General features: G+C 41.9%; 1 protein-coding gene across 6 annotated transcripts in view; it reads right to left on the bottom strand.

Annotated features, from left to right (window-relative positions):
• CARMIL1 (capping protein regulator and myosin 1 linker 1) overlaps positions 1-26,662 on the bottom strand; it is a 195,907-nt gene that overhangs the window by 110,675 nt on the left and 58,570 nt on the right. For all 6 annotated transcript variants that reach the window (XM_065830887.2, XM_065830885.2, XM_065830888.2 and 3 more), the window contains one exon: positions 1,633-1,683. In XM_065830887.2, the coding sequence (XP_065686959.1) occupies positions 1,633-1,683 (51 nt within the window). The remainder of the gene's footprint in view (positions 1-1,632; positions 1,684-26,662) is intronic.

Here is a 26,662-nt window from a genome sequence, read left to right as displayed (position 1 = left end):
TTTTAGTTAATCAATCTTTATTCCTTTTATCTTGATCACTGCTTAGTAGATACACCTCAACAGCATTAAGGAAAAGTGAAGCTTGGAATCAGATGTAGTAACAAGTCTCTCAGAACTGGCCATTTCTCAGCACACTCAATTTTGTGAGAGGTCCCTGGAGGAACAAAGTGTCTTTGCTGCATGTTCTCAGTTGCCCTGCTTGCAGTTACTGTGTGCCAGCCATATGGAAGTTCCTGAGCTCAGAAAGCTTCTGAGCAGCTTTTGAAAATATTACAGACTTTAGAAAATTCAGTAAGTTTCACTAATCCTACTAGAAAATAAATGCATTTTCAACTATCCAAATAATTGCTTGGCTATAAAAAGTTTAATTTTGACATAAATCATGAGCAGATGCAGTTTCTTCTAATCATGTTTATTCCACTTGTTATCACTACAGTAAAAATTTTCTTAGTAGAGCATAAGAATTCTAGATTTCCAAGAAAACAAAAAAAGAGTTGAAAAATCCCATGTAATAAAAGGAGTTTTGAGAAGTGTCTGTAATGCTAAACTAAAAGCACAGCTATTCCTCAGTACAGCAAGTTCCAGCCTTTAAGTGCTTTTTGATGAATTACGATGGCTTTGCTATTGTTTAACAAGATCACCATCATCACCTGTCCATCATACTGCCATCACACTGATGTCTGAGCTGTTCATCAACTGGCTCTTATGCTTCTGTGCAACCACTCACCAAACCCCGGTATAAAAACAGGCTGCAAACTCCAGTGATCCAAAAGCCAAGAGACAACCAAAGATATCTGTGTTGCAGGGACAGGGTGATCAGCTGAGGAAAATAAACTTCAGGAGAAATTCAAACTAGTCATCCTACCTACCAGTCAGCATCTTCATATTATAGGTAATGGACAGTCATATTTACCAGTGACCATAACTGAAAATCTGATATTGTTCCATTTATTGATCGTGTTTCTTCTATAAAGCATGTAAATACAGATACACCCACCCATATGTATGTGTAAAACACAACAAAACAGAACATCTGCCAAATTCCCATTCACTTATTCCAAGCTGGACAAGAGATGTTCTTCCACATCAGTCATTTTCTTTCATGTGGAAATTATCTTTCACTGCTACAATTATTATTACAGCTCATCACAGGAGTAGAAAAAAATAACTCATTGGCATTGGCAAGGCAGGTTGGCAAGATGCTTTTCAAAATGAACCACAGAAATAATCAGAAAACAGCAGAATTTAATAAAACTCAACATAATTTCTGTCTCCAAAACAAATGTATTCCTTTTTGACACTAGAAACACTAAAGGTAATAACATCATCAGCTTGTTTGGACACTACAAAGGCCATCACGTTCATCTCATAGTTGTGCAATCTGCTGTTTCCAATGTAATTCTTCATCCAGTTGCGTTTCTAGAAATTAAGGTTCCTCTAAAACAGTATATACAAAGTGACAAATCCATTTAAGACAGACACTAATGGAAGCACCATTCAATACCATGCAACATACCATTCTTCAATTATTATTTTTTTAAACAGATGCACAGAACTAAAATATGCTAAGTTTATGCAACTCACATCTCTATCTAATAAAACTGAATATTTACAGAAACACAGTGGCTTTACCTTGGTGGGAATCCGAGATGTTAAAAGAAATGCTCGACATGATGCCAACACCTATTGAGAAAAAAAAAAAAAAAGAGAACACAATCTGTATGATATATTTAATTTACCAGACTACTATTGAAGATTATTTTTCACAAAATTCCTGAGAACAGAGGGAAAAAGCCTCTAGTAGAGTGAAAGTTGATTCCATTTGCTGTCATATACTGAAGAAAGCAAAACTGAGCTAAGATCCAGTAGAGCACAGTGACGAGACTACTACAATCCGATCAGCTATAAACTGGTTAGTACAGCATCAAACTGAAAAAAGTTATTTAATTAATCTCTCAAGAACATCTGATAGCAATTTCAGTGGCATTTTAAAAAGAAGCAAAGATAAGAAGTCCTACCAGAAACATATGATGTACTTAAATGTTACAAAAAAATGCATGATAAACATGATATTATTAGTAAAATGAGAAATCATAAGCAAACATTTTCTTTTGGATATACTTGGTGCATTTCTAGAGTACCAGTGCAAAGACTTCTCATTGACACCACCCGCAATCCTTCTCCAGCAAGGACAATGGAAAAAACAGGATTAGATTAGTGAGACCAGTGACTCCGGGGAGAAAACACAACGAAAAAAATATTTTGGAAGCTATTGCCAATCAAAATATAACAACATATAAAACCACCACTCCAATCTACAGTAGCATGTCCCACTCAGACATTTTATGCTTTGCAAAAGGAATGGCTGATTTTGCAAAACTAGTGTATTGCTTTTTTAATTACCTGCCCATGGAATTAGCTACTACTGTACTGTACTACTGTACATCTCCAGACAAAAAATTCAAATGAACTTAATTCCAACATGTGGATCCAAATCCCGTAGAGCTTTTCACACAGCTGGGACCTTCTGAACCCAGTTCTGCTCGGCAAGTATCCAAGTGAGCAGGTTGACACAAGACGTGTTCCTCGGTTGGAGAGGGAGAACCAGCTTGAGAAGGGAATGGAGCACCCAGCTCTGCACCTGTTCAAACACTTCAGAGACGGGATTTGTAGTATCTCAGCTGAACCACACCTTGCTAAAACCTAGGAGTATGAATGCTGTGTTACTGTTGGATGTTAACAGAGTGTTTTAGGGTTGACGTGGTTAGACCTAGTCACAGAATCATGGAATGTCCTGAGTTGGAAGGGACCCACAAGGATCATGGAGTCCAACTCCTGTCCCTGCATGTGACAACCCCACAGTTCACACCATGTGTCTGAGGGCACTGTCCAGTCTCTTCTTGAACACTGTCAGGTTTGGGGCCGTGACGCCTCCCTGGGGAGGCTGTTCCTCCCTGGCTCTAGGGAAGCCCCCACATCCCTCTCCCGGGAGCCTCTGGGGAGGGTCATGCACCCTCAGTCACACCCCTGCGTGCTCACAAGAAAAGTTTTGCTATCAGAGTGCCCCTCTTACCCAGTATCACAGCACCCACAACAAGCTGCCCAGTTCCAAAGAGGGGTAGGTGACCAGGCACCCTCCCTGGGGATCTTATCAACACTCACAAATATCTGAAGGGTGGATGTCAAGAGAATGGGACCAGACTCTTTTCAGTGGTGCCCAAAAACCAGCTGAGGTGCAGCAGGCACAGACTGAAGCACAGGAGGTTCCATCTGAGTATGAGGAGAAACTTATTTACTTTGCAGGTGCCAGAGCACTGGAACAGGCTGCCCAGAGAGGTTGTGGAATCACCTTCTCTGGAGACATTCAAACCCACCTGGACACATCCCTGTGTGATCTGCTCTGGGTGAACCTGCTTTAGCAGGTGGGTTGGACTAGATGATCTCCAAAGGTCCCTTCCAACCTCAACCATTTTGTGATTCTGTGATCAGCACCACTTGCAAAACGCCTCCAGAGTCGAAGGTAAAGCAGTTGCAACAGCTTCTCCTGATCTGCTTCTGGTCACCACATCTCAGGTGCAGAAGTGAGACAGTCAGGGGAAAAGACAGCTTTGGAAGAGCTGTTTTCTGTATTTACCTTGTACGTACTGGCCTACAACATCAGAGAGATCAGTGTTTCTGTGTTTGCCACCACAGTGGGACAGCTGGCTACAGGAAAATCATGTCACAGTCATGCTACAAAACACTTGCCTGCACACATGGGTTCAAGCTACTTTATCAGCATTGACAGGGTCCTTTTAACATGATTACAGTACACAAGAGCAGTCCAAATAACAAAGTTAAATGCAAACTAGGTAGCAAGAAAACTGTAACACAATTATGTCAGAAAAGGATGTTCTAACAGAGCACGTCAGTGTCAGTGTACATTCTGTGGTAGATGTACCAATGCTCCCAAAGCGATCTGACTAAAACCAACACGCTGAAGTACCAACTTTCCTTCAGAAGATACATTTACATACAAAGGAGAGGACTGCTGTAAGATGATACCCTCCACTCTGCCGGCAGAGGAAGTACTCTTGAACAATAAGATGGTACAAAAAAGCCTGAGCCCTCTAATCCAATAACACAGAGGTTTCTACAGTTTTCACAGTTAAGGCTTGTCACAAACAGGAAGGAGTTTGTTTTTTACATAGTCAGTTGAAGACAAAGTCAATTATTACTGCAAAATTAATGTCCCATCTTGACAAGGGCAATTTTTTTTTTGACAATGGCAGAATTGGCCAAGAGAAGGCTTGGCATTTATTGCAATTTTAGCTGCTAAAATCCATGAGCATGTATCATGACCTTTGACAGGATCAGCCTTAGTTTACTGCTTTCTGATTATTTTTTTCAAAATTTCGTGCAACATTTGCATTTTAACATCACCATTTTTGTTCGCCTTTAACAACACAGTAGCCTCTACCCCAAATCAACTGAAGATTTGTTGGATAAGCTACAATACATGACCAGTTTTCAATGACCTCCTTCTCCTCGATAAGGCTGCAGCGCATAGGCAAATAATGGCTATCAAGATACCCGCTCACTCACGTCTCTGTCAATAGGTTGTTAGTACTTGCAAGGGCAATGGAACATATAACATAGACTACTTAAAACAAGGGATCACTCTGTTCCTTTCCTTGTGAAATACGATGCTGGTGCTAAAGGCAGAGGCACCGGAGGTGGTTTCACACTTCAAGTCCCCTTTCAAGCACAGAGCTATGCTTGTGAAGGAAGCCCCGGGTCTCTGCTGCATTCCTCTGACACGAATAATGAGTATGTGCTTAATTGCACAGCTCTCTAGAGCTTTCAGAAGTATCCAGGAGTGCTGGGGTTTATGAACAGGCAGATTCTAGATTTCCTAGAGTTTTTAATTTCTCCATACAAAGAAACCAAAAAGCAAAACTAGCCACCAGATACTCTCTGGAATTTCTTAAGCATCTTACGGAGAAGATTCTTACACCATTACAGTTATTTTGTGCCCACGGAACCTTGAGTACAGGAGGAGTTGTGCCATGGTCAAAGCCACTTTAAAAAACAGAGATTCAGAGAATCTGAGCCTTATCCAGGGACTGCTCTGAACAAAGCACTCCCTCGCTCACAACCCATCAGGAATGCTGAGCCCAGAGTATAAATAAACTACCTTACCTTCTGGTAAGAAAATGTTCACATGTTCAGCTCAAAAAGTCACAGCCCCGCTCCTCCATAACCATCTTGTGTGGTCACAAGTGTCATTCAATCATTAATAACGTTAAATGATATCATCAACAGATAACACATGCAGGGTAAAGAACCAGACTCAGGAGCAGATTCATTAACACACCTGTAAGTCAAAAGGTTTGCAAGCGACTGATGTGAAGGCAGCAAGCACATCCAGGTGAATTTTATACGAGGTACATAACGTAGCTGCTACTGCACAGAAGGTGCAATGACAATCAAGGAGAGTTATACTGAGTTTACAGTAGCTTCAGTTTGTCTTCCTACTCTCTTGTTTTTCAAGCACAAAATGGGATTATCATCTGAATGTTAAATGACTCCTACTCACACACAGATACGCAAGCTGATGATTTCTTAACATTTTTATGACTCTAAATTCCATGACACTCTCCACACTGCTCCCAATGTATATGAATCAAGTTTAAATTTGGAAATTAATTTGGAAATGTTCACCAAAAACTTACCCTGCAAATTATTTCTCCAGAGACTCATGGCCTACAAGGCCATCTTCTATTTACCAGAATAAATAATTTGTTTCAGTAAATAAAATCAATTTGAACACATTCTCAGCGAGTATTTCAACAAAACAAACATTCAGATGAATTTTGTGATTTATTGTCAAATCCTAGCCTTAATACCCACTTAAGCGCTCTAAGTTAAATTAACAGGGCTGTGCTGAGTTAACCCAGCCACCCTACCTGGCAGTCACGCTTGGGAAGATCATTAGAGCAACGCAGTTCTGTGCTAATTGCATCTATTTTGCCAGGCAGACCACAAGCCACCTTATCTATATTTAAAATGGTTTCAAATTCACAAGCAAATGAAAGAAATCTTCAAAAAACTGCTACTACCCTTTCGAAAATGCCCAGGAATAAAGAGTTCTTGAAAACACAGTGAGTGTACATAGCTTTGTGATGAAATATAAGACAAAATAAAACCACCCCAGCACTCCATGGGCCCTGGGAAGCTGCATGATGTTCACTGCACTCACTAGCACGTACATTTTGAGAGTTCCTTCTGCTGGTTTCCCTTTGGATTAACAAAAAGTTTTTCTCTTGCTGAAAACATTGACATGGATGTATACATATATACATAAAAGCTCAATGCTTTTTTGATCAACTGTTGCAGCTTTACCTCTTAAAATACACCCTCCGATCCTCTCCTTCCACTTTAGTTTCTTCTCCTTCCAGCATTTACCATTTTGTCAGCATCAAACTGCTTCTTTTCTCAAGTAAATGGTAATGGAGGAGATAGAAGCATTTGTAACATGTTTTCTTATTTAGATATCCATCATTTTGAGAATTCTTTGAAATCCAAAACACCACCGCTTTTCTCTATATACCTCTTAGTTACACCAGTCACTTAGTCACTACCATTGTTATTCCAAATACCATTATTATTTTTAAGTTTTCATACTTATTAGTTGCTTCATGATTTCTATGATAAGGTCTCCATTATTCCACTGATTCAATATCTAATGTACACATAATAACACGAGGTAAAGCAGCAGCACTAATACAGTTTTTGTTTTGTTAACATGCAGATGAATCGATACACGTTAGAGCATTCAGTCTCTCTCGGTCCCTGTAGGATCGACCATTCATTTCCTGGGTCGCATGCCTGATGTTGCAAATGCTCCATCCTGAAGCGACTGGAGTTCGATTAGATAAAAGGCCCCTTTCAGCACCAAGTTAGAGATATTAGAGCTGGTTTCAAGCGCGGCGGAGTCTGTTAAAAGCACTGAGCCTCCCTACACAAAGAGGCTAGCTGGCATCCTGGAGGGCTAATTAGCTCAGGTACAACAGGAATACGTATGCTGCTTCTGAAATAGTGGTGTCACTTGGCATACAGTGGGTTTTTCTGCAGAGCACTGACACCAGCAAAGCAGCCCAGTGCAGCCCTGACCATCACCACCACCTTCACCCACAGCCCTCTCAGTTGTCCAAGACTGAATTTCACAGAATCATAGAGTCATAGGATGCCCTGAGTTGGAAGGGACCCACAAAGACCATTGAGTCCAACTCCTGTCCCTGCATGTGACAACCCCACAGTTCACACCATGTGTCTGAGGGCATTGTCCAGTCTCTTCTTGAACACTGTCAGGCTTGGGGCCGTGACACCTCCCTGGGGAGCCCGTTCCAGTGCTCCACCACCCTCTGGGAGAAGAACCTTTTCCTAATGTCCAACCTAAACCTCCCCTGGCACATTTTCCTGCCATTCCCTTGGGTTCTGTCACTGGTCACCAGGTAGAAGAGCTCAGTGCCTGCCCCTCCTCCTCCCCTTGTGAGGAAGCTGTAGCTGCCATGAGGTCTCCCCTCAGTCTCCTCCAGTCTGAATAGACCAAGTGACTTTAGTAGCTCCTTGTACAGCTTCCCATATTGACCTTGCTGATTTGGTCTTGGCTACTTTTAAAGTGTCATCTATGATAAAACCGTTGACAAACCTTATTCACTCATGTTCTAAATGCCTCCTTATTTATCCACCAACACTAACATAGTCTTTTGTAGCTTGGCACATCCTCCGGGAAAGGGTTAGTGCAATTCAGTTCTTCGCATTCACGCACAAAAAACAGAATTCCTCCCTCCCCGAGCTGACCTTAGCCAAGTTGAACACATTCCCAGGCTTGACTTAGTCGCCGGAGCCTGTGCAGCCAAACGCCTACACAAAACACACCCCTCAGCAGTGAAGGAAGCTCTTATCTGCATCAGTACGGTTCTCTCCTGCCCAAGAGAGGAGCAAGTTCTGCAGGACTAGTTCCTGTGTGATAATTCCTGAAGTCAAACACAGGTTCCTCAACAATGTCCCCTCGCTGGCCCTGCATACAGAGAGCCTGCCTGTGTCAGCCCTGCCAGCGGCACGCTGTGCAGAGCATGGCTTTTCACTCATCCTTACCGCTGTCCTACCGCATCAAAAACTCAAACCTCATCTGTTACAGGCCACCATTTCCCACATTTTCTGATTGGAAAAAGGTGGTATAGGGAAAAGCTTTTAACTGAAATGAGTTTTTACAAAGAAACAGTAGGGTCGGATATCAGAACTGCTGGCAGTAAATCTGTGTTTTAAGAGAAGCAAAGCACTTTTCAAATCAATTTACTGAACAAGACAGGGGACACCACAAGATGGCACAACGGAGTGCTTCTTTCAAATTTCCCTTCCTAAGTTAGAGAAGACCCTTCTAATAGAAACACTTATTTAGCTACAGGAGAGCTGTTATAATTAGAAGTTTTCCTTTCAGAGGTAACAATGAAGAAGCCCTCCCTGAATGATAGTTAATAAAAAGTATCTTCATTTTAAAACTGACAAAAACATGCCTAAAACAAAGGGGAAAAATGAAGTGGCAAGGCTCAAAAGAGAAGCTCAGAGTTAACGGCTCCTAATTCTGGCGCGCAGGAGGAAACAACACAGCTTGGAGGTTTATCAGAAAATTAAAACAAAATCTCTTGCCTACACCAAATTTATTCATTAACTCTTCCAACAGCTATAACTATCACCTTTAAGCAGTGTCCTAGCCTTGCAAACTGTTCTCTTTGTAAAGGAAGAATGAATCAAATTTTGCTGCTTTAATGCCCAGAGCACACACAAATATGAACAATTGCAATAATTGTGTCTGCAATGTACAAACGGTCCAGCTACTCCAGTAAAGGTGGGATTTCAGAAGATACTGAGATGGGTTTTCTCCTTTGGCCAGACACTGCCAATGGCAGCATCAGGAGCCTTGGTCATCCCAACATGCAGCTCTTGTCACCTGAAGCAGCTTGTGTTGTGGTCACCAGTGGTGCAGACTGGGATTCCCTTTATTCAGACACTGTACTCGTACTCAACCATTTTGTATCGCAACCCATCATTTCCATTAACCACAGAGCTGCTTGCGGAAGATCAGCCACCTCTTCTGTATGCACACAGAGCTCCCTTGTTCTTGCAGCCAGGCAGTCACAGAACAGATTTTCACGGCTTTGTGAGAGATGTCCAACACGGAGTGCTTAAGCAGAGGCAGCCCCCAGCAGGCTGCAAAACTTTCTCACTGTTCCTCTCACCACTGCACAATTCCCAACAACAAAAAATCCTACTGCTGTAAAGCAGTGAATACCAGAAAACCTAACTACTGTGTTATTTAAGCCTGCTCTGAGCTGTAAAAATAAGAAACAGAGAGCAGCAGCATTTCACTGATACTAAGTCCCCTCTATTGCACTGGACCCCACATACATTCATTTGTAACTCATCGATGAGGCATATAACCCCAAAGAGATTTCTCCTTTCTCTGCATCTATGTTACACATAAATAGGTCACTAGTACACACCTTTATTGCAGATTTTTTCCCACTTTCTCTTCTGTATACAGCCCTTATGCAGATTCACTACTCTGATTCAGGTTACAAGGCACCACAGCAGGACACCTTCCCCACGTCCCAGCATCTTACAATGTTCAAGCTCCTGATACTAAGCTAAATAGTAGGTTGAAAACATTCAGTTGACTTGTAATTTCCAAGGCCCTGGGCTCCAGCATCTTTTGTGCAACAATTTTTTTACACTCTTGCATTACTTCTCTCCATCATAAAAAGAACGAACGGGCACCCTTTAGAAAAACCCTCCCACTAACTATGTTTAGTGTTGATAGTAAGAACCATCCAAACGCCTTCTCTTCCTACATGGAGTTTCTTCCTGCATTTACAAAGCACAGGTAAGACTGGAAGCATTTTGATGTGCTGCATATGACGTTGTTTCTATGCAGAAGCAGCCGGAAGTAGATTTTGCTATTGCAGTGCTTTTCTTCTTCTTTAATTGCAAAATTTTTAATCTGGCATTTCTAAGTGACAAAGTGTTCCTTGGTGAGAAAGTTGCTTTTGTAAATATGTCAGACGCAACCATAATGCAAAATTTTAAAGACTGGAAAACAAAAAAACTTCAGGGACAGAGGAAACACAATTTGATCCATAATGCAAGTATTTTATAAAAAACCTCTCTACAACCATTAATATTTGCTTTTAGTTATCAACAATTAAATAAAGATTGAATTAGTAAAGTGCAATTCAGTTAGCTCTACTTAATATTAAAATAAAATAAATAAGCACAGTAAAACAATTTTCCTCAATATTCACTGCCATAAACCACAATCTCAATAGCACTGACCCTGGACAGCCCTGAGATCTAAGGGCCATATGCCTTTCCATGGCATATAGAAATGGAAACATAACCCAAATCAATAGGAGGAGAGTTATGAAATCCTCTCAGCCAAGGTAGTTTTTGCCCAAAGAAACCACTGTTACAGATGCAAGACAAAACCCTCTTTCTCATTAGGTCCAGACCGAATTACTTGAGATCTGCCCCTCTACATCACTTCAGAAGCATCACTGCAGCCCTCAGGTGTACTATGATTTCTGTTTTCTCCTTTTCTTCCCCAGAGAACCCTTTTGCCATCTCTGTCAGCTATAAATTACAAAGCACATGCTGGAACTAAAACAGCTGTGATATCCACTCCACCCCTAATGACCTGAGATATGCTGCAAGTCTTCATCTTTTTATGTTACATTCTGGTATCTTAAGATCAATCAATCTTTCAAGAGAGGACTGGTGCTTAAGTGCTGGAACCAGCCACTTGGCCATTTAAAATCCTTAAAAGCCACCACTATACTCCCAACCCCTGAACTTGGATATTCTGTTATATTATTTTACATTTTATAAGATGATCTCCTTTATAGCTATTTTATTCCTAGAGTATCACATTTCCCTTCTGCTAAAGTAGTATTTTCTTTCAGAGCTTTAAAACACCTTCCACAAATCAGAAGTTAACTCCTCCCCTGTCCCTGCACAAGAAGGACAGATATAATGCACAGGGAAAGGGAGGTCCCTTCCAGTATGGGCTTTCCCACAGCTCCTATACTTTACTATTTAAGCGTTGTGAGCTGAAGATGGCCAAGGCTTCCTCTCTTGGCTTAACCAGTGCTGACCACCCATCCACCAGCTTAGCTGATCAGCAGTTAGCATCTCCTGAGAAAAATCACATCAAAGCTTCTCTGTCAGGCACTTTCCTCTTACAGCCAGGACAGCCAAATAACCAAGGTGTGAACCAGGTGCCCACTCCCCGATCATGCAAGTGGATTTCTTTCCTACGAAATTCTGCAGCAGACATTAAATCCCAGCTCGCTGTCCCTCCCCCTGCTCCCACTCTGTATCCAGCGCAGGGAGAGATGGGGGCAGGAAACTTGGAGGCGAGGTGGGTTTGGGGCAGTGACAGAGCTGATTGCAACTCGCTCCCCTTAGACAGAAATTCAGGAATTGCCACATTCCAGAAAAGCAATTTTGCCTTCGACATCCTGAACAAAAAACAAATACTTGCAGTTTCATCCCACTCCCAGCACACACATACGCTGTCTTCTCTGCCTAAGAAATACAAGCCGCACACACTGGGCAAAAACGCTAAGTAACCATTGATGGAGGGTTATTATTACTTATGCTGATTTTTGAAAGTCCTGTGATGTCAATTATCTCTTGCTGTTCATTATTAAAGATGAATATGCTCCTGATATAAAAGCTTCGTATTTTCTGGTTTTGTGAGGATTCTTATTTATATGTATCACACTAATATTGCCTGTTTTACTTGTATGACTTATAGAGTGTACTGACCCACATGTAAAAATGAAATACCCCTATTTATCAGAGCAGAACAGCAGTTCCTAACAGCCAAATGGAAATTAAATTCCCCCAAAACGGCAGAAACCAAGAAATAATCTTGGTCTTCAAACTGACCAAAGTGTAACAACTGTTACACTTGTTGCCCAACACTCAGTAACCAAGTCAGCTCCTAGCTATACAGAAGACACTAGCTGTTTGTAAACTACCTTTGCCCCTGAAAAATTGGAAAAAAATAATCAGCTTGCTTCCTCAAAAAGCCTTCATGAGAATCTGATGCAAAGATCTTCTAAGGCAAACAGTTGCTCCAAACAATTTTGTGGGTGAATTTAGCTTTTGTAAGCACTGAGCCACATGCTTGATGCTGCTTAATCATTGTTCATTTCAGAACAGAAGTCTCAGAGAAGAAGAGAGCTTTTAAAAGGTTACTTTACTACTGTGAACTTGAACAACTGATTCAGCTTGACAGTGCAAGCTACAAAAGTGTAAAGCTAACTAGATCCTCTGGGGCTTTATCATTTTATCTAGAATCATTTTATACAAGCTCTTCAATTTGCAGACCCTCTTTAATTTTTGCTATGGAGGCACAGTCAGACAAAAAGGAAAGTAAACCTGAAAACAGCCTTTGTGCTATTTAGATGGCAGGTCTGAAGGCAACTCTCTGTCAGGTTCTCCAGCTTGCCAAGTCTTTGGTTCCCCTTAGCCAAGCCTTTCCCCTTGTTCGTTCTGAGAGTGCCTAAGCTCTTCTGCAGACCAAGCGAGGCGACTCTCCAGAGGATTTTGCTGGGGTACATGAGGGGTTGGTGGAGCATGGTGAGAAGCAGCAGAGTTGGTGAGGCTGAGCAGCCGTAGCAGCCCCTGGGGACTGGCAGCATAGCTCTCCCTTCTCAGGAGCTGTCAGATCAGCTTCCTGTGAACCAGGCTGCAGTATCAAGAGGCCACTCTGACACACACCCTAAGCATCATAGAATGTCCTGAGTGGAAGGGACCCACAAGGGTCATTGAGTCCAACTCCTGGCCCTGCATGTGACAGCCCCACAGTTCATATCGTGTGTCTGAGGGTGTTGTCCAGTCTCTTCTTGAACACTGTCAGGCTTGGGGCCGTGACACCTCCCTGGGGAGCCTGTTCCAGTGCTCCACCACCTTCTGGGGGAAGAACCTTTTCCTCATGTCCAACCCAAACCTCCCCTGGCACAATTTCCTGACATTCCCTCGGGTTCTGTCATTGGTGACCAGAGAGAAGAGATCAGCACCTGACCCTCCTCCTCCCCTTGTGGGGAACCTGTAGCCCCAATGAGTCTCCTCCATGCAGGCTGAACAAACGCATTGGCTTTGGCCACTCCTCATACGGCTTCCCCTACAAACCCTTCACCAACTCCGTGGCCCTCTTTTGGACACTCTCCAGTAGCTTTGTATCTTTTTTTATCCTGTGTTGCCCAGAACTGCACACAGTGCTCCAGGTGAGGCCGCACCAGTGCAGAGCAGAGCGGGACAACCACCTCTCTCGCCCGGCTGGCAATGCTGTGCTGGATGCACCCCAGGATATGGTTGACCCTCTTGGCCAATCATCCTGTGTAGAAAAAACAGATATTCAAATACTGTAATTGTGACACCAATTGTTTTTAAAGGAATTCCTAACAGAGAAGAAGCTGGTACAGGGCCATAATAAGAAGGGAAGGTAAGCACCGACTTGGCTCAGCGGCAGAATTTGCACTGTGGTAAGACCAGCTCCCCCCATGGTCTGAGCCCCACATGCCACCAGTACTAACCCACCAAATGGGCCCAGCACAGCCAAAGGCAGCCTCTTACACAGGCAAACCCAGGTCAGGTCAGCAGCAATATGGCCCAGCTGCCAACAGCAGCAGGGCCATGGGAACATGGTGCTCTGGGTGAGCTAACTGGCCAGCAACCTCCCGATCCTATGGGCAGGGCTCTCAGGCTAGACCGCCCTCCACACTACCGCACGTTATCCTGCTGTTAAGGAAATTTAAGGCTTCCTTGAATAAGACAAGTCAGAAGGCATCCTGACTGCAGCACAGATACAGTTTATAACTTATTCTTTCTAGACTTCAATTTCTCGAGCACCACCATGTTCTTGGCCATCAGCACAGCCCCACTAGCAAGGAACACAGAGAGAAAAATTAATACAGACAAAACTTAAAGAAGCTGAGATGCCTGTTATCTCTACCTATTCAATAGCATGGCTGAGAACCCACTCTCTATCCTACCACTTGTCATGGGGGAGTAATTTAGAGTTCTGCTGGGGGGGCAGGAATCGAGTGCATCTGCCACACTGCTGGAGATGTTCTGCTTCTAATAAACCTGGGAAGCCTTCAGCTGAGATTCAACACATCATTTTTCACACTGTATCTTTTCAATGCTTTAGGTTTACAATTTGTGTCTTTACTATGTTCTTAAGGTAGGCAGTTCCTAAAAGAAAGAAAATGCCAAAGGCCATTTACCTACTGCAGAGAGACTCTTAGAAACACAAATTTAACCCCAAAATGTTATTATCATGTCTTCACAGGCAATGTAACCAAGTAAGACAAAAACCATGCTAGAGTCTTCTTGAACCATTTCAAAGAAGTATTGAAGTATTGCTGGTTTGGTTTTTTGGTGTTTTTTTGTTTGTTTGTTTGTTTTTTTAAAGTTGTGGTTTATTTGCTTCTTAGTGTCGGTGAATGGTTTGTTTTGGTTTTTTTTACTGCAAAACCAAAACCAAATGTTGGTAATTACATTTCACAATAACTTACAAGTGCTTATCCTTCAAAAAGCTACTACAAATGTTCAATTTCCAGAGTGGACTCCAGCCAGTTGCTACTGTTGCCTTTCCTTGTCACATGTTAACTTCAGGTGGGATTTTAATAATTAATTGAGGTAGTGCAAGATCTCACAAGAGATTTTAGTTTAGTTAAATGACAGTCATCCAGGTTTAGTTTTTAAGAAGGCGGCTTGCAAGTGCAATTTTAAGTTTATGACAGTTATAAAGTATCCTCTTACTATACACACACCAGTTTAGCTAAATCTGTTTCTAATGTGACCATCATTTTTAGCCTAGTTCACAATAACCTTAACTATTGCTGGACTTACACATCCTCTGACACCTGCTTAAATTCATCTGGATTCAGTCAGTTTTGCTGGTCTTCTCACACAAGTCTGAAAGGAAATATCACTACTTTGTGCTGCCTAAAAGGCTGATCAATGCCTGTAATCACAACCTTCCCACCCACTTATTGTTTATCATCTCTTCTCAAGATCTTTTGTTTTTTAAAGTGCTAAATATGGTTTTTTTTCCTTTTGTTGAGCTTTGTTACTTACATCAAGGCAGAAATTTTGTACAAGTAAAATAGAACTTTAAAAAAATAACTGTAAAGTTTTTGAATTACAAGGACAAGTTCCCAGACACACCACAAATGAATGATCAGAGTCTTGTTAGCAGGTTTGCAGAAAATTACACCCAGCAGAATATCAGATACGTTGAAGATTTGAACTCTGCCCACACACAAACATTCACATTATTTTACTATTAACTGCATTATTCAGATGAAAGCATTAATGATGTCACTAAAACACAGCCATCAAAACACAAAACCTCCCACCCGACCAGAACACTGAAAGAGCCCTCCGCCCTGTTTTATCTTTCATTTATTCCATGTCATGGTCCTGTGAACACTCAATTTGTATGCACTACCATTTTTTATTTTCTTGCAGACTGGTTACAGATATCTCCCCTTACCTAAATCCCAGCATTTCTCACACAGCAAGTGCACCAGGAAATGAAGACAAGGAAAAGAAAGCAGCCACATCAATGTGTCTGTGGTGGAATTTCGACTTTTCAAATTCAGATCCATCGCAGAACTCCCATCAATTCTGAAAGGGTCACTACTTCTCTCTTGGTCATAAATTAGATGAGAAATTAAGAGACCTTCTGTCCTCAGGTACAGATTTATCATAGAATAGTGCACAAGGGAGATGTAAACAAGACACTGTACTGACATCTACTCCAAGCTGAGTGAAGAAACTCCAAGAGACATTACTTTGCTCAAGCTAAAAAAAAGCAAGGCCACTCACTACTCAATGCATTTAAAAGGAGGAGAAAAAAACCAAACCTACACAAAAAAGCTGGCTTTTCAGCTCAAACAATCACATTACCATGATTACAAATGACATTTTTAATGAGGCCACTACCTCCCAAAAGTTATTGCCAAACACAGACATGTGATTAAGACTCAAATTTAAAAATGCAGATAACAGAAGCAAGTAGGTATGAACCTTTCAAGAAAAGATGCCAAACATCAGGGTTTAAAATTAATATTAATATATCCTTGCACCTACTCTTTGCATAACAAAGACCACAGCTCTTCATCCAACAATATCAGCAGAGGGTCTGTAACTTCAGCTCCTCAGTCTGATGCCTCAGAGCAGTTTCAGAAGCTGTCTGTTGTGGCTGTTAATAAAAAGTCTGAAGAATTTTGCTTTAAAATGTGCAACAGTAGCAGGGGGTGCAGTTTCACTTTTCCTGGAGCCACACGAAAATCCATAACAGATCTGAAAGCACATCATTGACCCGCTCGTGGCACAAATCAATTAATTCTATGAAGTTTCTGAATCCCAAAAAATTAGCTAGGGAAAACACAACCTTCTCTTCTTCCGCAAGGTTCACAATTTATGATCTTACCCTGGTTGTAACCGTCATGTCACTAAAAACACACACTGAATGAATCACAAGTGTCTGGAAACACAGGTGCTTAATAACACTCCTCCCTCCAAAGGGCTCAAAGCCTGTAGAGCACAAGCTTCCAGGAGCCCCATGCAGGGTCTGGCAGGGCCATCATAAACAAACAGGTTTAGCAACATTGAAAAAGTGAGGTGACCAAGTGGAGATGTTACGTAAGACACAGACACAGCCAAGCCTTGGCTCTCATAAACTGGGTATCACTCCTGGCAAGAGGAACATGAAACAGATATTTCACTGCAATCAAACTGGAAAGACATTTTAATGCAAAGCAAAGCCACCACAGAAGTGACAAATGTCAAGGCAATCCAGTTTCGAAGACTAACATGTGAACAAGGGCAAGTGTAGAGTCTTGCATCTGGGCAGGAACAACCCCAAGTTCCAGTATAAGTTAGGCAATGACCCATTAGAGAGCAGTATACGGAAAAGGGACCTGGGGGTCCTGGTGGACAGCAGGATGACCATGAGCCAGCACTGTGCCCTTGTGGCCAGGAAGGCCAATGGCATCCTGGGGTGTATTAGAAAGGGGGTGGTTAGTAGGTCGAGACAGGTTCTTCTCCCCCAATCTGCCCTGATGAAACTGCATCTGGAATATTGTGTCCAGTTCTGGGCCCCTCAGTTCAAGAAGGACAGGGAACTGCTGGAGAGAGTCCAGCACAGGGCAATGAAGATGATTAAGGGAGTGGAGCATCTCCCTTATGAGGAAAGGCTGAGGGAGCTGGGGCTCTTTAGCTTGGAGAAGAGGAGACTGAGGGGTGACCTCCTTAATGTTTATAAACAAGGGTGAGTGTCACGAGGATGGAACCAGGCTCTTCTCAGTGACGACCAATGGTAAGACAAGGGGTAATGGGTATAAACTGGAACAGAAGAGGTTCCATTTAAATTTGAGAAGAAACTTCTCAGTGAGGGTGCCAGAGCACTGGAACAGGCTGCCCAGGGAGGCTGTGGAGTCTCCTTCTCTGCAGACATTCAAAACCCGCCTGGACGCCTTCCTGTGTAACTTCATCTAGGCGTTCCTGCTCCAGCAGGGGGATTGGACTGGATGATCTTTTGAGGTCCCTTCCAATCCCTAACATTCTGTGATTCTGTAATTTTTTCTCTGCACTCAATTTCCCACCTTTCCCACTTTCTTTGCTTCTGAAAGGTTGCATCACAAGTCCAAACACTACAACATCCAGCACAAATCTTCACGGGTGAGGACAGTAAATTTTTTTTTTTTTTTTTTTTTTTTAATATTGTCTGAAGCTGCTACTTGTTGGCAAAATGCAGATACTCAAGATCTTGGAAGAAGAAAAATTAGGCCGAGGAAGACCAACCCCATTCAATTGTGGCTCTGGAGTATTTGTTCTATGTAGAAACAATAAAGACTGCATTTATACACAGCAAGTCAAATGCTTCTTGGCAAGCCTGGTTGCTTTGCTGCCCACATGATGGCTGCTGTGCTCATGCTTGGTAAGCCAACAGACTTGAGGCACACCAGGGTTCCTGACTGTAAGTATGCAACTCATGCAAGCCGTGTTTGACTTCAGCTGTTGAGTTGATGCATACCTAGAGTAGGTGTGACCATGATTTCCATATGTCCAGCATCATCTTCAGAGCCACAGCTTCATCTGGACCACCACAGGCCTGGAAATCCGTGAGAAATGCATCATACCTTGACCGAGAGTTTGCCTTTTCAAGTGGAAATGGGTAAAATGGCCATAGAAACCCAAATCGTAGAATCATTCCAGTTGGAAGAGACCTGGAAGATCATCAAGTCCAACCATAACCTAACCCAGGCACTAAACATGTCCCTAAGAACTTCATCTATAAGCCTTTTAAACACCTCCAGTGATGGTGACTCTATCACTTCCCTGGGCAGCTTGTGTCGGTTGCAAAAACTGAGGATAGGAGTGCACAAAAGGGTTAATCTGTACCGAGTCAAGCTGTCCTGATTTAAAAGCTGTGAACACATGACACTTACTAGGGACTGAGCTCTCTCCCAAAGGCAAGTTTACCCTAGGCTAAATTTGTCACCTTTCATATGCCTACATTTCAATCCCAGTGCACTCAATTCTTACACTATCAAATGCACAGCCTGCCCTTTTGTCTACAGCTGCTGCAGTGTTATTTGCACCAGGTTTCTGCCCGCAGGTTTGCCCCTCTGCTCCTGTGCCCACAGCTCGAGAAGCTCATGACTGGCAGATCTGGGACACTAAATAATTCTTACGCAAAATCCAGGAAGCTTCTGAAACAACAACAGAGACATAAGAACATCTCCGCCAGGGATAGGCATGTGTGTAATGGATGAAAAACAGTGACAAGAAAAAATTGTATGAAAACCCTTCTTTCCAGGTCACTTTTACCATGGGACATGTTTTGATTCTCTAAATCCACTCTGTTGATGTTACAAACATAACTCTTCTCAGCAGCAAATGTATAGACAGCTGGAGAACCACAGTTCCTTTAAACAAGATGGTGCTGTTGTATCCCAGATTATTAGTTCAAAATACCATCCTTTGCAATGTATATACTCCTGTGATTTATTTCCTTAACTTGTACTGCTTTTGCAATGGAGCATTAAGTATTATTTTCTGTTTCATTGTAATAAATGAATGCAGAGAGACTACAAATACAATGTAACCAACAATTTTAAAGAAATAACAAAACCATACCGTTCTCTTTTGTGTTTAATTTGATAATTCCTAGACAAGTTAAGAATCTTTTGAAACTACAAACAAATAAGGTTCTCTGAAAACTATAAAAGAAAAGATACAATTTTAAAGCTAGTGTCTTTAAAAAAACAAAACAAAAAACCCCAAACAGTTAATGCTACCTCATCAAACCACAGAGCTGGTACATTTCTGGTAAAGCTTCAGAAGTCAATTTTGCTGTTGAAAGACAGCCAGCAGATCTATAACACAAACATAAGCTCTGAGTTGAACAGTCATCTTTGTCTTACCCTTGTTATTAAGTGAAGAAGATGGGGAGGAATGGGGGAAGTGGCAACAGCTACACAGAATTTGGGATAGTACACCAAAAAAACCAGTAAGTGTTACAACTACAAGGCAGTCACACAAGTATCTGGTGCCTTTTTTCCTAACCACATAGTCATGCAGAAATATCTGAAGATGATCCACTAGCACGAGAAGAAGAATCTGCCTCCTCTTTCTTCCTTGTTTATGTAAACTGGTCTTTTCAAGATCTGACTATATCCACTAAACCATTAATAAGCAGTACAAAATCTAAATCTAATCTTAACCCAAGATGAAAAATCTCCTAAGCAAAATAAAAGGGAACTAAATTCACACCCTATAATAACACATAAAACTACTGGCAGTTCAAGGAGCACCAAACAGTCTTCAGCACCCCATGTTCTAGGTCACACACAAAGCAGGAAAGCAAGTGAGGGAAATCAATTAGAAGTGCAAAGCCTCTGTGCACGTGCAAAAATGTCATCTTGGGATGCAGCTGATACTACAGCTAATCCAGTGCAACCACAGGGCTGTCCCTGAGACCCGGAGCCCACGCTCCCTCCCGTTCCATCTCACAGCACTTGCTATACCACACAGTTGCTCAGCTCATTCACACACACAGAATCAGTTCTCCAGCAACTGGTGCAAGTCTGCATGTCCATGTCCACCCCTTCGACTCGGCCAGGGGAGCCATAACCTCCTGCCAAAGGGGCAGGAGGCAAAGGGAAATGGAAACTTCCTAAAACTGGCACGGCTGGCTCAGCCAAAGCTCATATTGGAAAGGGAGCATTCTAGTACAAGTACTACGATTTTAACTATCACCCTTTTGCTTTTTGTCAACAGCACAAACTCCCAAAGAGCCTACAGAATCCTAACCTAGCTTTTACTTAGAAAGAACCAGACATAAGGTGGGTACAATTACTGTAGGAAAGAGCAGAAGAGGGAGATCAATGCAATTAAACACCTGAACAAGCCACAGATGCAACACAGCTGGATGACTTTGAGTCATTCTGTGATTTAGGAATGTAGTCCAAGCCCTGGCAGCCCTCTGCTCCGGTAATCACCACCTGGCAGGTCACTCCCAAGCAGACACAGATGCCTCATTTGGAGATGCCTCTGCAGATAAACCTGGCAAGGCTGCTTCATGCTCGAAGGGCAGCAGCAAGGGAATGGTGGAGGTCCCTGAAGGAGAAACAGACACTAGAAGCTGATACACCAGATCACTGAGGAACCGAGTAGCAATTAACAAGCCCATTAACAAAAGTTCATATATTCATTTAACTACTACACTAGAACAATCAGTGCCATTTGGGCTGATTAGCCTTAAATAAATTTAAAAAAAAAAAAAGTTTACACTTCCTACAATGAATGAAAGATGAAAACACGACATGAATTTGCACTCAATGTTTCAGAAGCACGAGACCAAAATACAGCTCTGCTGCCACTACGCTAGCAACACAACATCCAATTGTTAATAGTCAGTGGCCTCTTGCTCTCATTTATCATTATCTGAGTATCTGTAGCCCAAGCTCCGAATTTTGGTTCAAGACTCAACTTATACGTAGAAGTGAATATTTGTCCTGTCAGTCCTCGCTCACTCTTGGGAAGAAAAGAAGCAACTCAGACATGTTGCATACCTCCTCATGGGCACAAAGAGCTCGAGCAGTAATTGGAATACTAATATCACTGCTTCAAATAGGTGTAAAAATACACAGTGAAAAAGCCCATTAACAGGATAGATGAGGAGACATTCAACTCCTCTCATTGTCGGGGCTTCTACAGAGTTGAGAGTAATTTAGTACAGAATCCAAAGAAAATGTCCTCCCATGTGTATCGACACTAATTCACTGAATCAGAAAGGAAACTCAAGAAGACTGAAGCACAGAAAGAGTTGACTATAAAACCAGCTCTCAGTTTGAGCAAAACAACCTGGCAGTATGCTTGGTTCATAGGTCCTAACATCCACAAAGCATATCATTTTGGTCAAGTTGGCTGCAATTCCAGCATTCCTGCTAGCTACAGATCCACAAGTGGTTTCCAAAGAGACCTTTTCAGCTTCCATTTAGTTATCACATCAGCCAAAACAAGTACATTCATACTTCAAGGCAGTTTTCTAAAAGGCTCATGCTGTTTTTCAAAGAAACACAACCATAAAGAGAAAAACTTATCCCTGACTATGCCCACACAAAGTTTGTTTTGCTTGCAAACTAACAAGCACTAGTCACCTACAACATGGTAAACTCCACAGTACCATGGAAGAAACCATTGTGTCTACTTGGAGAAAAACAGGAAAAATCCTCCATCTAATACAAAGAGAATTATAGATAAACTATTCAGCTGGTGAAATAGGGGAAAACATTAAAACATAAGACCTGACATTCCTTTTACTTCTAAAGTAATTGGTAATTAAACAGAGAAAAATGAAATAACATTTTTCAGTTTTATTTTTTTTTCCTCATAGAAATACATGCATACAGGTATACAGTGAAGGGAGAAAATACACAAGAACGGTACATGAACATCTTTCCACAGGACTTCCTTGGTACTCAAGGAGCAGAAAACAATCAACATTTTCTTACAATATTCTTCACAATACCACATGTAGCAATCCATCTGTCATGTACAGTTAGCAGATCCTTGAGATTGCTAAAATAAAACTGTAGGAAATGTTTTTTTCAATGGAAGATAACATGCTTGGCTGCATAAAATTTTAAACAGTATGTTATAGATTATCTTAGGTTAGTCACAGCATTTAACACTGCTGTAGCTATATTTATGTTTGCTTTCCAGTGAGAGCACGATGGCAACATAGAGCATCTGTCCCAGAACTGTGCACGGTAAAAGTCTCATTTTATAAAAGAATTTTTCCTTGCAAGGTCCCAAATAAACCAAAGACAAAAAAATCCCGCTGATTCTTCAAAAAAAAGCTCTAATAAACTACAGCCTAACATTAGACATTTTAATACACAACATTTGCCACGGTCTCTTTTTTCATACATTCACAAAGCACCACTTACTATTTTAATAAAAATAGCAAAGGTGGCCAGAGAATCACTGTTTAGAGTCAGTTCCTGCTCAGACTTCATCCCAGGTCGGGCTGCCCGCAGCTTCCTGAGCTCTCTCCTGGGACCCTGTACCTGAGTCTTCTCCCTCATGGAAGGTTGTGGCCATACTAAATCAAGTGGCTAAGAAGTCTTCTTCAACCAATGTTGAAGTTTGCCAGCAGAAAAATGCATTAGAGCAGGGGTGTCAAACTTATTTTCACCGGGGGCCACGTCAGCTTCCCGGTTGCCTTCAAAAGGCGGAATGTAGTTTTAGGACTGTATAAATGTAGGAGTAGTTAAAGACAACTGGGAAGCTGACGTGGCCCCCAGTGAAAATAAGTTTGACACCCTTGCATTAGAAGCACACAGGTTTCGAATAACGAATACACATCACAAATCCTGCTTACTTAAGTGACTATCAAACTCCTGTGCTGGAAACCCCGGAGAAATTCTTCCTGCTTCATACTCTCTCAACATCTTTTCCAAAACAAGGGCCCAAACTCTGTCAGAAAGGATTTTTTTTTAACTGTTCATAAGCCTTTGGCTCACTGATCCATACTACTGCCAGAAAAAACATGTTTTGTAACCTGGCTGGAGCTCAGAGCAGACTTTTAACAGCTAAAAGCTCAGGAATTGCCCATTAGCCACCCTTGAAACACCTCCCAAAAGTATCTTATTTCAGGCTATTGTTTTGCTACCTGCTTTTCCAACAGCCTGTTGTTATTACAGCACATTCACAGGGTAACACCTCAACAGGTAACTGAATGGCACAATACAAGGTAAGCAAACGCCCCTGTCGAATGAATAGGGCATTTTCTTATTTAATTACAGAGCAGCTGTCCATCAGCACATGCATTAAAAGACCCAACTCCAGAGTCTCCAATCATCAGGAAGTAGCCTTGTGTAAATACCACACAAATACCCTAGCCACTATTGCCCTGACCAAACTGTAGATACACAATATGAATGGTAATATACCTGATGAAGAGCAAAGATGGAAAACTACACGGTTTTCATGGCTGGTTAATGAGATGATCCATACCCCAAGGCAACAGCCTCTACCCGACACAGTTAAACTGCATTACCAGCTTATTTAAACAATCTAGACTTTTTTCCTAAGAGAGATAAGTAAGAATTTACTAACCATGTTATCTAGGATACTAAGCATATATGAAACAAAAAAGTCAGATAATTAGATTATTATTATTCATCCCTGTAAAGGAGTTAGAAATTCAGTAGCGAACATCCACACAGGTAAATGAAATAGTTAAGGAAGAACTTCAGGAATTAATCCTAGTCTGCTCTCTAGGCAGCTGTCAAGACTGCAATGATTAGTAATTTATCTTTCATCCACAACACTGTCAGCGGACAAGCAGGGTCACTGGGGAAGTCAGCTGCAGTCCACACCCTTCACAATATCAAACCTATGCCTCTGAGCAAGGAGACACCAGGGAACTTAAGTCATTCGCTCAGCTCCCCCACGAATGGTGAAACACTTGGACTCCAGAGCCCATGTAACTTCCACCCTTTCGCTTGTTTGATGCCTGCTGCCCTGAGCAAAGAAGAGCTGCCCACTGACAGAGAAGTTACAGAGATACTGCAGCTGTCAGTTATGCTCTTCCACCTCTGACTTGGAATCGGCTGTGCAAATCCCCACAGCTTTGCATCTAGATGCTACCAAAACTAGAGAAACCCCATACACAGTGGTTTGGGAAGCTGAAATGCCCCACTCACCTCTTGCCTTGTGGGAAGCACAGCGAGGGAGTCACGCACAAGTGCGGCCAGAACGCCTAACCCTGAGCATAAAACTTCCTTCAACACAGGAAGAAACAACTTCAGACCTGCAGAAGGGCCAGGCAGCTCGAATCAGTGCCTGCAGCCGCCAGCTGCGCTCAGGCAGAAATGATCACCTGGAAGTACAGGTGAGAACAACACTTCCCTCCCACACCCACAGCTATGGCTCTTGAGTAAGCACTGCCCCCCCCTTCCTTACTGCCAGGGAAACAGGTCTTTTTTAAAAAAAAAAAATATCTGTAATTCAGGAGGCTGAACTATTCTCAGGTTACCTCACAGTAAATGCAAGGCATTTTCATTTTACCTTAAATGTGAGGAGAAGTCAGGAACTATAAGATCGCTAAATGACGGCACTGATGCTGAGCAAATCTGATGGAGAGGCTGGACACCTTGCAGGATAGGGCGCTGCCAGCCCGGTTGGGGAGTCAAGTGGAAGCAGTGGCTGTTTGCATGTTTTACAAATCCCAGGATGTGCACAACAAGAGAGCATGCCAAGTCAGACCAGGTCTTCTTATCTGTTTGTTACACAATCCCATGTCTCATCTCTAATTAGATCATAACCATCAACCGTATTTCTCTGTCCCTAACCAGCAGCAAACTGGAAGATCACTGTTCTTTGTCACCAGTGACTCCAGAAGAGGTCAAAGACACCAGCAGAATAAGCCTTAAGAACCACTGGGTCATTTTATTATGAGTATATATCCATGACAGCTCAAACAGCAAACCAAAGTCCATCCCCACGAAAAGCTAACAGTGCATGAACTTCAGATGTTGCCCACAGAATCACTGTATCCAATTTACCTTTAGAACACTATTGACATGCTTTTCAGTCATGACTCACTGCCCAAAACATAAAAGAAACTGTTTTGTACCCTTAGGAACAACAAAATGCTTCTAGTTGGCGGCCATGACTCACGGGTATCTGAAGTTTTGTCTGAAACAAGGTATCTGCTAAAACTGAAAACTTCAGGAACAGGCTTGTTTCAAAATGGTTTGCCTTGGGTTATGTAAGTATTAACTTCTCAGTTTTCATCAGCAACAATTACATTTGCTAAGCAAGGATATTAAATAAACTGCCTCTAAGAGTTTATATAACTATAAAAAGTTATAATCAGAATGTTTCAGCTTTTTGCTACTGAGTAGTACAGAATGCAAAACTTATCTCAAAAGCTTGAAGACTTTTAGAAAATCCCACTCCTTAACAAGGCAGCAACAAATCTCCTTACGAAGAGAGCACCAGTATTCCAGACAGACATGTATTCATTTTTGCTGAACTGTTATGACTTCTTGCTTAGTTCTATGGAAAATTATCTAAACAGCAATGGAAATGTGCAATACCAAACAGGATTAGAGATGTCACTAAAAGAACCCAAACAAACAACAGAAAAAAAAAAACACCAGCAGCTCACATGCACACACACACAAAGGCAGTAATTTACTGCTAGATACGGTTTTTGCCTTTGTTTAGATTTTCTTCAATATCAGAAGTATTGTTGCTCATTATTGTTACCTCTTATGAAGAAAAAAAAAAAAAAAGAGGATGCTTTATTTAATGAAGATATGTTACACTGAAAATTCATTAACAATTGTGGGTATTTCCACTTCAAGTAATTCCCAGCTGATTCCTAGAGTCACTACTCTTTCCACAAATCATAAACTTATCATAAAGGTGCAATCACTAACAAACAGGTACTGACTACTGAGAACTCCCTTGTAACTTTACACAATGCTTTTGCTTCTAAACCTCTGACTGGGCTTTTCACCACCTTGGGAAACCCCTTTTACCCCTGGAAATGTCACACTGATGTCAACTTTAAAGTTTATAGATACCATTATCATTAACAGATACCAGCATCTCTCATCCTTGTCCTGTTCTGAAGGGGCAGCTCCAGTTTCTGACACAGGATATGAGTGGAGGAGCTGAATCCCCTTCCCTGTGGCCCTAAGCAGCAAGCAGGAGAACAAGAAAGCTGACAAAAAAAACCAGTAAGACTGCAGAGAAATAACTGCACCACATACTGTAAGAGGGAAGGGTGAGAGAAAAAAGGGAAGATGACAAACTATCCTGAGTAACATTAAAAAAGAGCCACCTACCAAACAAAATGCAAACATTAATTGGAGTTTGCTCTGTAACTCATGGACCGTGGCTGTGGACTAGTAAGACAAAACCATCTTTCCAATAGAGACATGTCACCAGCTGTTTTAGAGTGCTCAGACTCTGCTCACAAAACGGTTCTGGCTGCATGTAGCCAAGTACC

This window comes from Patagioenas fasciata, chromosome 2 (genome assembly GCF_037038585.1).
Source record: "Patagioenas fasciata isolate bPatFas1 chromosome 2, bPatFas1.hap1, whole genome shotgun sequence".
Classification (NCBI taxonomy): domain Eukaryota; kingdom Metazoa; phylum Chordata; class Aves; order Columbiformes; family Columbidae; genus Patagioenas; species Patagioenas fasciata.
The sequence above is the reverse complement of the archived record's forward strand: the minus strand, read 5'-3'. Positions and strand labels throughout refer to the sequence as shown.